The sequence below is a fragment of the Lontra canadensis genome, unplaced genomic scaffold, assembly GCF_010015895.1.
Source record: "Lontra canadensis isolate GAN:19392208 unplaced genomic scaffold, GSC_riverotter_1.0 scaffold120, whole genome shotgun sequence".
Taxonomy (NCBI): domain Eukaryota; kingdom Metazoa; phylum Chordata; class Mammalia; order Carnivora; family Mustelidae; genus Lontra; species Lontra canadensis.
The window spans coordinates 3,009,616-3,025,114 of NW_022631114.1; the positions used below are offsets into that span (position 1 = coordinate 3,009,616).

Consider the following 15,499-nt stretch of genomic DNA (forward strand, 5'->3'; position numbering starts at 1 on the left):
ATTCTTTTACTTTTAATCTATTTGTAGATTTGAATCTAAGGTGAGTCTATAGAGTGCAAAGAGTCTGAATCAAGTTTTCAAACCTATTTGGCCAAATGACTCATTTACATAGCCAGCATCTTCTTTGAGGCACCCTCAGAAAGCCCTGAGGCTCTGCAGTGTAGATTCTGAAACCCACTGATTTAATACGTGCAGGAATTACTTACAAAGGAAATAACCCAATTTTATTTCAGAATTCTGTCAGTTACTTGCCATGTAATCTAGAACCAGTCTTTTTATAATAAAGATGAAAAATATTACAATAGATGATGCTATCAGACCAACTATTTTAGAACTGAGGGACATTCAGGATAGATTAGAGATGCTCTACTATGAGTGGTCCAAGACCCACCATATTAGTATAAGATGCAACGTGGCAGTGCATTAACAGCAATGGCATCAATCCACCTGTGGTAGATACTGCTGACTGCCTACCCAAAGGCCATTTGCCCCTCCTCCTATGATGACAATGCCCTAATTTGGTTTCTTGTGTCTCTCCTCCTCTCAGAAAAAAGGTATGTTGGCCTATCCAAGTGATCTCCTTCTTTCCACTAACTGGTTTAGAAAGATGAGAATGTTACCCAGTTTGGGTCAATGATTGAAGAGATGTCCTTCCTGAAACTCTATATCTGGACTTATTTTAGGAAATAATAAATCTCCACATTAAGCTAGTCTACATTAGGCTTCCTATTTAGGCCAAAAATTCTACAACAATTTGATTAAGTATTTCTCAATATGATCAAAAAATAAGCTTAACTTTTATCTTTTAATATTTTATTTAAAGACTTCAGTTTTAAACATCTGTAAGACATTCATCAATCCATTTGTTATTTTACTTTTAACATTATAAATTTAACTTTAAGTGGCAAAAGAAACAAAAATATGTAATGAAACTGTATTTTAGCAATGTTCTCAAGTAGGAAAACCAAAACACTTATCACGACCAAAGCAAACCAACCAACCTAATTTATTAGGCATGTCTACGTCTCATTTTCCTTTACATGATATATATATGAAATATATATTTGTTTTGGAGAAAATTTCACTTTCAAAGAACCAGCCCTTGCAAACAGAGCAGCTAGTCTTTCCACAAATAAAATCCATTATCTAGATTCTCAAAACTCACAAAACCGAATGGAAACGTCTGGTTGTCAGCCAGTAGTGTCATGCTCAAATCAGTTTCACATCACAGGGAATAAGCTATAACTAATTCCAGAAGGTAAATTCCAATTCTAAATATTACTAGAGACCACCACTGTTATTCCCAACTGTGTTGACAATTGTCTTATTGCTGAATTGTACATGATAAATTTTCTTTGGCAAGTTTTTATACTATCAAGTAACACAACTGGACAACTATAAAAGTTTGAATTAACTCAGTATTTCAAAAATTTCAAACTTCATTATAATTATTTAAATGTAATTTCTTATAGACCTATCTATAAGAAACATGCCTAATGTAATATAATGACAATGAAAGAACTGCTAAATAATCATTACTGAAAGATTTTCAGATGTATGTACAATTATATAATTGAATTCAAACACCAGTGAAGATATTAAAACATTAGCTCCAATTCACTATCAGACTTTCTGTGATAAAGGATAAAAACCAGATGTAAAAACTAAAAACTGGGTGTCTTGTCACTTTTCTGGAAGGCTTTCAAATGGATTCAAAATGGCCTAAAAACTGGCCACAATATAATATGAATTCTCACTACTATACCTCATAAAATTAAGTCTATTGATAACTTAATAATTTTTCATTCTTGTCCTATAGAATAAGCCCATAGTGGAGGCTTGACAAAATATTACCAAGAAATTTAAACAGGAAGCTCAAGTCCAGACGCGTAACTAAGAAATCTTTGCTATATATAACAAAATCTTCACTTAAATTATAAATGGCTTCCACTAAATATTATCACTCCAAACTTCACACACTGTAAATTAAAACAGGTATGGCAGAAAGTGCACTCTGAAGCATGTTCACATTACAAAGATAAATGATGAAATTTAGCCAGCAAAAATTCAAATAGGCATATATGCAAACATTTGTATGCAAACGTTCATGAGTAAGATAAAGAAATGATTCGTCTCGATAATTTATGTACAGGTTGTTTACAATTTAAAACAAGTACAACTGAAAACATTTCTATGTAAAAGCCACCATAAAGTCAAACGAAATACTAAATAACAGTCTTACAAACTGGTCTCTCAAGAGAATAACAACCAAGTAGGGTATCCTAAGAAATGCCCTCTTCTTGATCAATCATTTCTGTTTTAACTGAAAAGACATCTGCCAGCATATGTTTTGGGATTTCTGAACCTCTGACTCTCAAGGCATAACAAGCATTCTCCACTTTGGCCAGACTTTGTTTCAGGGTATACAACTTTTTAGAAACCTCATAAGGTCCCGTATTGCCAATGAATGAGAACCCATCGTAAACCTGACGTAAAAACTGGCTCACTTCAAAGGGGGTGTCAATGTCCCCATTCCCCACACTGTTAATACACATCCGCATCAACTCTCCAGTTAAATCAGCCACTCCCAGCAGGTAATCAACAGGTGTGATTTTCAGTCTCCAAGTACCAAACTGCTTATCCTGCGCGTCAGAGGAGGGCTGGTAAAGAAAACACACACACACACAAAGAAAATACAATGTGAAAAAGTGTGAATAGGTATTGCATTTATCATAAGGCACAAAATCAAGAGCAGATGAGTCCTACTAATCTCTAAGTAAAAAAGGTCTTTTTTGTTTAATGACCATTTGGGATGTTACAAGAATGCATGCCCTGGGTAGAAAGTTGCAGTAAGTGACTCCAGATAATTTTGTGATCTAATACTGTATCATTTTAAAATCAACTATTCCCAACTTCACTTGACATATGAAGTAAAATGAAAACATTCTTAAACGAAGCCTGGTGACTTCATGGCATGACAGTCACTTACTTATTCAAATGACAAATCATAAAGCCCTCCAGGTTTGTGATCCACTCATATTTTCCTAAGTCGCTTAGTCCCTTTGTGGCCTCTTCTATCCCCACATAACACGGACCATCGTGATTTATCGCTTTCACTATCTCCTCCTCAGCTCCTTTAGACTCCTTTGTTGTTCCTTTCTCCACCTGCCCAACAGAGACACCACCCTGAATCGATATTAAAATCTACTCATGCTAGTGCTTTATTCAAGTGGCTGAATACCACTGGACCAAAAAAAAGTAATCACAACTATACAGAGTTGGTACTGCTACAAATACTCACCAATCCTTTTTACTTACTCCTATAAGTTTTCTCTCCGGTCTCTTCCAACACTATTCCAAACCTTCACCACTCTCCTCAGCCCCCTACACAATCCCAAACCTCTCCACTGCCAGTAGACAATCTTGTCTACTTTCACTGACCTGACCATTTGCCAGGTCACCTGGCATAAGCTCTCTCAATGACCTTATCCTACAAAACAAAACAAAATAAAAAGCTCATTTATGTCCCCATCCATCTTTACCTTCTATCCTCCAGTCTCAGATGATGAGTTGTCCCTCCTCTTGTTTGAGGTTAACTCTTCCAAATGACCTTGACCCATCTCCTCCCACCTCTTCCAGGACCTTGCTTCATAAGGTGTATGCCCTTGGGCAAGTTATTTCATCTCTCTAAACCTCAGTTTCCTCATCTGTAAAATGGGATAACAGTACCTACCTCAGAGGTTTATTTTAAGGATGAGATAACATTTACCAAGCTCTTGGCATAATGCCCAACACAAAGTAAATACTCAATAAATGTTAGCTGCTATCACCGCCACCACCACATCCATCTCCTCTCTCCACGTCCACTTTTCCCTCTCTCTATTGGAACCTTTCTGGAAGAGGAGAGGCCTACATTATTATTAAAAGTCTGTATGAGACATCGCTGAGTGAGGTTGCAATCATACTGGAGGACATCTGAGGCACAGAGAACTGCAAAAGTGTGCAGGTGAGGGCTGTGTTATGTATTGGAGGAACACATGAGGTATTTCCTTGGGTAAAGTTTAAAGCAAGTAGTAGTACAGGACGACTACAGAAAGAAAGTCACATTAAGGAATGTGAACTTTACCTGTGGGTAACAGACAGTCACTGAGAATTAAGCAAGGAAATGACAGAGTCAAAGTTATATTTTTATTAACATCACTTGATATCATGGGACTCTTCAGAGACCGTCTGGGCCAATCCTTTCAACGCAGATATAAAAAGTGAGGTCCAAGAAATGCAATACATCATACAGCTAGTTAATGACATACCCAGATAAGTACCCAAAGTCATAATTTCCTAATTTTTCTGATGCCTCTGAAACAACATCATGACATAAAACTACCTGTTATGTTTTGTTTCTATTAACTGTTAGAACTGGCATCTTTTGAGAAAGGGTAGATTATGGGAGGGAAGGGGGGAGGACCGAATTTTATAGGTTGTTTATAAAAATAACTTTAGCTTAAGCACATATTAATGTTCTTTGTTTCTATCATTAGATGGAAAGAGTTTCCTGGTTATGCCTAAGAAGATGATTTTAGAGAAACAAGCATGTTAAAAATTTAACAAATTTCAACTAATTACCAAGGAAATAAATTCTGCTTTACTGATAATTATATTAGAAACTAGAGAAAAGAAAATTTCTCGAAATGCAATTTTTCAAGATGTGTCTAAAGTATGTAGGGGTGAAATATCATGGAATCTATAATTTATTTTAAAGTAGTTTAACCCACTGATCCACCCAGGCGCCCCTACTTTAAAGTAGTTTAGTGAAAAGTATCTCGATGGAGCAAATATAGTACTTTACTGTATGTTTGAAATGTTTCCTAGTAAAATATTTTTTAAAATTTAAATGGTTTTGACAATATTCTCAGTAGGCAAGTCAGAACAAAATGCCCTCCCCTATCAAAAGCCCAGAATTTTCGATACCAAGAATCTTGAGTACTAAAAGGAAAAATTATTTATGAATGTGGGTCTTAATTTGAAAAGTACATATGAATTATTATGATACCATAGTCATAGAATAATTTACTACCTAAATCCTGAAAACAATGCATTATTCTCAGTTTTTCTTTACATTTTTACCCTGATTATTTCCAATCTGAATTAGAAAGAACTTGAAAGAGGGTGTGGTAACTTCTCTAATATATTTAAGAAGCAAGATCAAATAGGCTTACTTTATTCTTTTCATAATTCAATCTTCACTAAATAATCTAAAGGAATTTTACTTCTCAAAAATGAATGTCCTCCTTAATACACCTCATATAATTTTAAAAACTGAGAATATATATGGCTTCCTTAAAGTTATATTTGTCATGCCAAATTAAGTCTGACCTTTCAATGTAAACATTTTAGTTAATATTCAAGAAAACATTATTTCTACAGCTTCCTCCAACTTCTGCCTAACCATCCTGGCTGAGTAATGTTTAAAAAGTAATAAAAAATTATGAAAAACTAAGATAGGAAAAACTGTCTAATTGTATCCTTAAGTGTACTGGTATCTCAGGAAGTATCAAATCTCACCTTTCATTGCCTGAATATTACATTCTGAAACCCAGGCAAAAAACAGTATTTATTTAAAAGTCAAACTGCAAAAATGTCTCTTTTCTTAATTCGGAATAGCTACATAATTGTCAGATACAAGCTTTATGAATTTAGTAAGTGATTAACAGCTCTCCTATACAGTAACAATTTTATATTAACTTTTATAATGACCGTTAGTGAGCACTTATGTGCCATATACCAAACACGGCCTAATTGAAAACCTTGAAATCAAATCCTATAAAACACTCCTTTGAGGCACATACTTGGTACAAGGGTTTCTGTAGCACATTTTGAGAAATAACTGGTAGAGTGGGCAAGGGCACTGGCTTAGATTTCAAAACACCTGGTTTCCAAGTTTAGCTCTGTCCCACTTCATTAGCTGTGTGGCTTTTGAGAAGTTGTTTCAACTCTCTAAAGCCTGTTTCCTACTTTGTAAAATGAGGGTGATAATTCTTACCTCATTCAGTTAATAACAAAATGAAATGAGATAGTGCTTACAAGGGGCACATCATAAATAACAGTAAAATCAAGACTGGACTTAACAGTAATCACTTGGCAGTGCTTTAGATAAATAGCATTATTCTCCCCCAACACAGCCACAGCTGCTCTTGTTCCACCCATGAGCAAAAATTTTCAAAAGGCCATTTCCTTAATTGGGTTATCTCTAAAATCACACTTTAGAAGCAACGCCGCTATCTCAACATTCTTAGCATTGCAAGCCAGCAAATCTCCTAACATCACTATACTGTTATATAAATTATGTAATAAATGTGAAATGAATTTTAAATCCTTACGGTCTTATTTTCTTTTCCATAGTCTTCTGTTGTAAATATCAATTGTTTATTAATTTCATCCATACTGATTAGTGATCGTGTTTTGATGAAGTGTTGAAAAGAGACAGCCTCCACATATTCCTGCAGTCCTGAAATACCAACCAAGAAAATGACTAAGAAACAACCAATGAATTAGTCAGACTGTCATCAATAAAGAACTTCAAATTGCTCATCACCTAGTTCAACAAGAGCTTAATGGGGGGCACTGGGGTGTCTCAGTCAGTTAAGTGTCCGACTTGGTTTAGACTCAGGTCATGATCTCATAGTTGTGAGATGAAGCCCTGCATCAGGCTCTGGACTCAGTGTGAAATCTGCTTCAGATTCTCTCTTCTTCTCCCTCCCACTTGCTCTCCCTCTCTCTCTCAAGTAAATAAAATCTTAAAAAAAAAAAAAAAAGCTTAAAGGATGCGGATTCTAATGGTAACACTGGATTCAATACTTAGACTACACAGAATTACTTGAGATAGATGGTAGGTGTTAGTACTGAACACACCAAACATTTCTGACACTGAACTTCACAGACCACTCAAATATAAATGTACTCAAGCTCTTTCTACTTCACTGGTCTTTATAGTCTAAAAAATCTATACTCCTTCCTATGGAGAAATGTTAAAGATGCTTAGGAAAAAAAAAACTGTTTAAAGAATTTAAGAAAATGCTATTATAAAAATTCTTTAAGCTGTAGCAGAAACTACACACTGGATTATTTTTTGCTCCCTGAAGCAGCAAAACAGATAATGTTTTAATCAAACGAGGCATAAAATCAAACAAAATTTGGATCTTTCTTGAAATTTTAATAGGCAAAAAACACTAAATAATACAGAATTAAGTGTCAAAATACTGGTTTTTTTCCTCCTACTCCAAAATGGATTGAAGAAACAGATAACTCTTTTCTGCTTTAGTAATTTAAGTTTAAAAAAAAAAAAAAACAAACAAAAAACCTAATGAGCAATACAATTTTGTACCAGATCTAAGTTCTACAAAATTAACACTGAAATAAAAACAAATTTTGGTAAAGGTCAAAAAAACAGTATTATAAATACTTTCTTCTAGTGTTTTTTGAAAAAACGAAATTCTCTACCTACAATTTTCAATGTTATTTTATTACAGCATAATCCATAAAGTGATATTTACAGGGAAAAAGTATTTCTTAAAATGAATGTCATTACTATTAAGAAACTGTCTTAGTATTCTTTGTAAAAGCTTTGTTGTAGGGGCGCCTGGGTGGCTCGGTCGTTAAGCATCTGCCTTCGGCTGGGATTGAGCCCCACATCAGGCTCCCTGCTCTGTGGGAATCCTGCTTCTCCCTCTCCCACTCCTCCTGCTTATGTTCCCTCTCTTGCTACCTCTCTGTCAGATAAATAAATAAAATCTTAAAAAAAAAAAAAAGGCTTTGTTGTAAGAACAAAAAGAGAATTCTTACTACAGAAAGAAAACTCAGAACTGAGTAGACTCATAACACTCAAGCTGTCTCTCTAACACTTCTTGTGAAGAGTCCTCCCAGCGCTGACACTACAAGGCAGGCTTGGCAGCAGCATTATTAAGACCCCCCTGCCCACTGGGTATCATCACATCAAATGCCACGTAAGGGTCAAAGAAACAAAGGGAAGTGGATGACCTGGTTTTGATAGCAGTAAGAGGAAACTACTAAATAAAATACCCTGATTCATTTTGAGCCACAAGTGATGTTAAAGCAAGGTCAGAGACTGGTGCCTTCAGCGGACAGAACAGGACATGATAGAATAGGACACTGTTTCATGAACCGTAACATGCTGAGAAATGAAACAATAAAGTTAAGTTTAACAGAACAGATAACATCTTTTACATTTACAATAAAAAATACTTGTGTAAAATTTTTGTTTTCAGAATAGGTGACCGCCCAATTCTCTTTCCCAAAGACAATCTGTACTTGTCATTTCCTTCCAGAAATAACTTCGCGCACACAAAAGGGAAGAACAAAACCTAAGGACCACTCGTTGCATCTCTAAATAAGCTCTACTACGGTCAGCTCTTATGAGTGAGTTAAACAGAAAATATGTGCACGAAGATTTACATACAAGGATATTCATCATTATCATTATAGCAAAAAAGTAGAAAAAGTTTAAAAGATCAATCATCGATGTCGCTTGTCCATTTACTGTCTCTCAGCTCCACTGTTTCAGATAACGGAGGTGGACCCTAAAACATGTCGGCTGGCACAATATTAAACTTTGCTGGTAGAGAGCACTGGAAGGAAAGCAAAGGACGAGAAAGCTCTCCTTCCGGTTCTCACATGTCCCTCCTAGCAGCCTTCTCCTTGTGAGGCAACCAGCTGCTTGAGGTGACCAGTAGCACACAGCATTTCCTTGAGAGCAGCTTCCCAATGAGCCACCACCACTTTGGGCAAGGAGTTTGAGAATTATGGAAATTCTGGAAATCAGCTCAATACCTCAGCAGACTTCTCTGCCATCCAATGGGCCATGCCTTCAAGGGGTGAGGGAGGGTGGGGGTGAGAGGTATACCCTTCTAGATTTGCTTCTTACTTGAATGCCCTGCCTTAGCTCTGGGATAGTGGCTGCCCCCTCCGAGATTCCTATACTTTTTAGAATAGACTTTTGCTCTATCAGGTAACCCCCTGCACAGTTCATCCTTATATTAAACTTGCCCTATTCAAATTACTGTGTAGCTTGTTTCCTGTTTGGACCCTGGTGAATATAATAGGGAATTAGGAAAATAAATAATGATATTATTTCTCCTTTACACCCATCACTACAGAGGAAGTATTCTATCTTTTGAGACTAGTCGCTGTCTCTACGATCAGGATAAAGATGCAACCCCAGCAGGAAGCTTGAAATGGATCCTGCCTTCAATGTTCCACCTTGTGTTTTCTATCAGATGCTAATGGTCAGTATTCAAACATGCTCAGATCTCTCCTGCCTATTGGACCTCTTTCCTTCCAACTACTGCTCCATCTCTCTTCTCCCCTTCAGAGCTAAATTTCTTAAAGCAGCTCGCTACAACATTTCTCAATAACCTCACCTCACACTTAGCCTACCTCATCCTACCCTGAGCCCATCTCTACACACAGCTATCATGAAGATTACACTATTTAATAAGGTTAAGGGACATTTTTTCAGTCTCAATCTTAGCAGCAGTCAGCATTTTGACCACTTTAAAGGAGGAATTCTTTGTGTTTTGTTTTTGTTTTTTAAGATTGTATTTATTTATTTGAGAGACAGAGAGAAAGCATGGATGAGCAGGAGGCAAGGGGAGGGGGCAAAACAGACTCTGCAATGAGCAGGGAGCCCCACAGAGAAACTGATCCCAGCACCCAGGGATCATGATCTGAGCACCCAGATCATGACATGACCACGCACCCCAGGAGGAATTCTTTAAACGAGTTTCTATTTGGTCCCTCTGATAGCATCATCTCCTAATTTCTATTTTTTCTACCTCTCTGGCCAGATCCTCTTACTCTCTGCATCTATTAGTTAGTCCCAGGCTCTCTCAAATTCACCTACACCTTGCTTCAATTACTCCTGCCATCCCTCAACTTTACATCTCTGGCTTAGAGTCCCATATATCCAAATACATACTTGACAATCTCATCAGAGGGACTTCAAAATCACAATCTTCCTTCCAAATGCAGTCCCCCTCTTTGTTTTGCCAATTCTGAGGTCTTCCCTGCATCCATTTTTTGACCTGTCATCCATTCTCATACCACTGAATGTTTGTCCTTTTAATAAAGAACAGTCACCACATCACTTCCCTGCTTAAAGCCCAAATAGCTTTCCATGGCTCTGAGAACACAGAGCAAAATCATTAACACAGCTCACTAAGACCCTGCTCAATTTCCCCCCACCCCACTACCTATATCAGCCTCGACTCATGCCATAGGCAAGTTATTAACTCGTCAAAGGTTAAATTTCAAAGATGGGTACACAAACCTGTATTTGTAAAATGTCAGAATTGTTCTTAAAATCCTTAAAAAATTCAACAAATGCACAAGACTTACATGTATTCTGTAATGTGAATTTCCCTACAGTTAATATAAATCACTACTTCAATATTTCTAGGTATATAACCTGTCTCCAAATTCCTAGGGTTGGCTTACATTTCAGGGCCATGTTAAGCAAAACCAGTAGTACTTTCAATGTTAGAATCAAACACAAGCGGCAAGGTGCTTATTCTACACATGTTTACTGATAGGGATGGGAGAGAGCATAAGAACTGTAACATGCTTCAGTTGAAGGTGGCAACATAAATTTTCCTGAACCTTCAAGCTAAGGCTCTCAATGACATTGCCGAGCAATCATTGTCTTGGATTAATGGGTCTAAGTCAATGTAAACTTGAAGACGGAGGATAATCACATCTATACACCTATAAACCTCGAGCTGGCTTGATGGTCAAGATATGAATTCCTGTACGCCTGGGTGGCTCAGTTGGTTAAGCCACTGCCTTCAGCTCAGGTCATGATCCCAGGGTCCTGGGATCGAGTTCCACATCAGGCTCCCTGCTCCATGGGGAGTCTGTTTCTCCCTCTGACCTTCTCCCCTCTCATGCTCTCTCTGTCTCTCTCTCAAATAAGCAAATAAAATGTAAAAAAAAAAAAAAAAAGATATGAATTCCTATGTGCAATTCAAGGTAGAAGATATCAGAAGTGGGGTTATCACTCAAACTGAACCAGCCTCCTCTCTATTCTCCTATGACAATACAGTACATAATAGTTAGTCTTATATGTCGGTTTGGCTCACTATGGTGATCACTTGCTTGGTCAAACATCAGTCCAGATGTGGCTGTGAAGTATTTTTTAGATGTGATTAGTATTTAAATCAATAAGACTCTGTGTAAAGCAGATCACCCTCCATAATGGGGGTGAGGAGAGGCTGTTCATCCAGTCAACTGAAGGCCTTAAGAACAAAGATTAAGGGGCGCCTGGGTGGCTCAGTGGGTTAAAGCCTCTGCCTTCAGCTCAGGTCATGATCCCAGGGTCCTGGGATTGAGCCCCGCATCAGGCTCTCTGCTCAGCAGGGAGCCTGCTTCCCCTCCTTCTCTCTCTGCCTCTTCTCTGCCTACTTGTGATCTCTGTCTGTCAAATAAATTAATTAATTAATTAATTAATTAATTTAAAAAAAAGAACAAAGATTAAGTTTTTCCAAAGAAGCAGCAATTCTGCCCCACAACTACAACAGAGGAACCTCGCCTATATTTCCAGACTGCGGAGTTCAGATTCGAGACTGCAACACCGACTCATTACTGACATTCCAGTCTGCCAGTCTTTTCTGGAAATTTCATATTTGTTAGCCCCCACAATCACAAGAGCCAATTCTTTTAAATATATAAATCGATTCCTTACTCGCTCTCTCTCCTGCTTCTCTGGAGAATCTCTAGTGTGAAATGGTAGAATGGCATACCTGGAAAGGCAGAATGCTTCAGCTGAATGCACATAAATGTGTATAGAGTACAAAACTTTGGTCCTATATATATACTATATGTAGTATATATAGTTAAGTATAAATTAACAAAAAAACCACCAATGGAAAAGAGGGAAAACGTGGTACTTAAAACAACATCAAAAGGATTCTAACCCCCTAAGCTCTCTGAGCAAAGTGGCTTAAATCACTGTAGTGGGAACAAATATTGCTGCATTGCACTATTTTGCTTATAAACACTGGCAAGGGCAAATCCTGTCTAAGAACTTGATCCTGTTCAAGACTGAAATTCCAGGACCTACTTCATAATGTGTAAGGATAGCATCCCAGAGTAGATGTCCCTTTGTTTAAGATTCCTTTAAGGACTGTTGCGACATGCAAGGGTAGACATGGAGCTAAATGCAGAACAGGGACCAAACAGCTGAAATGCCTTGCATAATCACAGAGAAATAATTTTAAGTTCCAGAGTTCAGCTACGGAGGGAGAGGAGGACAAACAGTGAATACAGCAAACCAGTATTATAAAAGTTATTCCTGATTCTTAATGAACTTTAATCAAGATGCTATTTACAGGAGACTATATGGTAAAACAACACTCCTCTGTGAATGGAAAAAAAATATTTGGCTGAATTCATTAGTTGTCCAACTGTTTTATCCAGTTGAGCTAATCGAAAGCATGGAAAACGGTTCCAGTGAATACATTCTTAAAATGATTTGTAGTTAGCAAAATCAACTAAGTACAACCAACCTCCATGCCTGCCCTTCAGTTGTAAAACAGAAGTACACAATGATCTCTATGGTAATTTTCAAATTCAGAATGGCAGGAACTATTCTTCCTACTAAAAAAACAAACAAACAAACAAACAAAAAACCCACAAAAAAAAACCCGTTTAGTAAAACTAAATGATAGGGCAATTAAACAGAACCATCATTTGCTCCTGGAACAAAGCACTGCTGAATGACATAGAAATGAGCAGTATGCTGTTGCTAAAATGTTTGTATTCTTACACATAAATGCATATGAAATAGTATTAAACTCACCCAATAGGGTAAAAACATAAAACTTCCCATTTTAAGTGGGTATTTTTAAGTGCATAGTTCCACGGCAGTCATTCACACTGCTGTACAACCATCACCCATTTCCGGAACTGTTTTCTTACAAAACTGAAACTCTATACCTGCTTTTAAAGATTTTTAATTTATTTGACAGAGAGATCACAAGTAGGCAGAGAGGCAGGCAGAGAGAGGAGAGGAAGCAGGCTCCCTGCCAAGCAGAGAGCCCAATGTGGGACTCCATCCCAGGCATGACCTGAGCCAAAGGCCGAGGCTTAACCCACTGAGCCACCCAGGCGCCCCTGAAACTATACCTGTTAAACAACTCTCAATCCCCTTTCCCTCAATCCCCTAACAACCATCATTCTATTGTCTGTCTCTGGACTGGCCTACTCTATGTACCTCACATAAGGGGAATCGTGAAGTATTTATCCTATCGTGACCGGCTTACTTCATTTAGCACAATGCCCTCAGGGTTCATCCATGTGGTAGATTGTGTCAGCATTTTCTTCCTTTTTAAGACTGTAGAGCAGTCCACGGTACAGCCATGGGACGTTTTGTTTACCCATTCATCCATCAATGGACACTTAGGTCACTTCCACCCTTTGGGTATTGCAAATAATGCTGCCATGAACATGAGTGTACAGATATCTGCCAAAGTCCCTGCTTTTAATTGTTTTGGGGTATATATCAGAAGCCTCCAGCAAGACTTTTTAAAAATATAAATAAAGTATGAGTAGTAGCTTACTAAGTCCCAAGTGTTAGTTATATGTAAGCTAACATATCTGATATTTACATCCATCTTTTTCATGTATATTATAACCTCACGTGACTAGACTATTATCCTTCCTTTAGAGATAAACTGAAGCTCAGAGAACTTAAAAAATTAAGAAATTCACCCATGTCACAAAGTAAAAAAAATATCTAATTCAAAAGACTGCTTCTTTACAGTCAATTCCATAAAAAACCTAATGAATTTTTTTTCACTTTTTCTCCCACTAAATCCCCAGTTCAACTATTCTCCATGCTCTGCTCAACTTTATTCTCTAGTCTCTCACACCACATACTTTCATGACTCCGTGCTATTCTGTACCTAGGCTGTCTTCTCTCAAATCCTTTTTACCTATTAAAAAAAAAAAAAAAAAAGCTTTAAATGTTCTGATATGCCCAGTCAAGGAAGCACGCATTTCTTCATACCATTTACATAAAACTTACACTTCAGCTACATGTTTCAGCCAGCTCTGAGCTATCAACAACTATTTTTGCACCACAGAGTTTTGAAGGAAAGAATGACACCTTTACAACCTTCTCCTTTCCCCACTCCCAAAAGTACCTTGAGAAGAGACTCAAATGTTTAGAAAATTATTTAAAATAATTCCTCCGTGGTTCTTCCTCACTAGTTTGATGGAACTGTAAGTGCTATGACAAAAATATTTTAAAACCTGGTGTTCAAATGTTCAGAATAATCTAATTATACTTAATTTATAGTACTTTGGATTTAAGTCCTTAATGGAAAGAAATATTCTTACAAGATTGAAGTTCAAACTGATGAAGTTCAGAACCGGAGGTCTTAAAGTTTTCTGATTTATTTTTTATGGGGAAAAAAAAGGAGGGTATAGAACAGCAGCCTTCAAAATTCATCTGTGGTGTCAATCTACGTAAATATGGACGGCTGTCAAACATTCCATTTTCAAGTATATCTAAAGTCATTATTTAAGTTGTCTTTAGAATGTGTTTGATTCAAGTTACTTCAGAGATGAGGTGGCCATTACTGCTCCATGGTAAGTAGGTTTCATGATATAACACACAGAAAGTTCAAGGACATCTGGCCCCAAACACTGAAAAGCAGTTTTGGTCACATCTAGGTAAAAGGATGTTTAAACAAGTTATGTTTCAACTTGATGAAAAGGACATCCGCTATTTTCAGTGAATAATCCCCAAGGTGAAAAATTTCAACCTACTGCCATATTCCATCAAACAATGTCTTCCCCTTCTGCTTTTACCTTGGATGAAATCCAATTAGAATTATTTACAGAATCAGCTGCCAGTAAGAGAGAAGTCTGTAGGTTGCTTTTATGTAATCTGTTATTTTTCTCCTTATTCCCCTATTAGAACATATACAAGGAAACCCAATTAAAGACTTCTGATTATTTTTACTTATTCTTATAATACTTAAGCAATATACATCCAGTCCAAATCCCCATCAAAAACCATATATAAAGGTAAACAGACAAGACAGAGGTTTCATTCTAAATTCAAATTTTGTACTCAACTACTTTTTCCAGGCTTTCAGTGTTTTAAAAAATTGCTTGCCATATGACCCAGCAATCCCACTCCTTGGTATATACCCAAGAAACTGAAAGTAGAGGCTCACACAAAGACTTGTAGACAAATGCAGCACTGTTCCCAATAACCCAAGAGTAGAAACAACCCAAATGTCCATCAGTTGATGAATGGATAAACGAAATGTGGTATATATGTAATGGAATATTATTTAGCCTTAAAAAAGAATCAAGTGTTTTTTTTTTGTTTTGTTTTGTTTTTAAGATAGCTCTATTTATTTATTTATTTGTGGGAGAGAGAGAGAGTGTGCGCATGTGCGAACCCACTAACGGGGGG

General features: G+C 37.1%; 1 protein-coding gene across 4 annotated transcripts in view; it reads right to left on the reverse strand.

The window, feature by feature from the left end:
• Positions 1-796: 796 nt before the first annotated feature.
• TSNAX (translin associated factor X) overlaps positions 797-15,499 on the reverse strand; it is a 32,862-nt gene continuing 18,159 nt past the window's right edge. For all 4 annotated transcript variants that reach the window (XM_032841096.1, XM_032841095.1, XM_032841097.1 and 1 more), the window contains 2 exons: positions 6,378-6,505; positions 797-2,660 (listed from right to left, as the gene is read on the reverse strand). In XM_032841096.1, the coding sequence (XP_032696987.1) occupies positions 2,283-2,660; positions 6,378-6,505 (506 nt within the window). In that variant the 3' untranslated portion in view covers positions 797-2,282. The remainder of the gene's footprint in view (positions 2,661-6,377; positions 6,506-15,499) is intronic.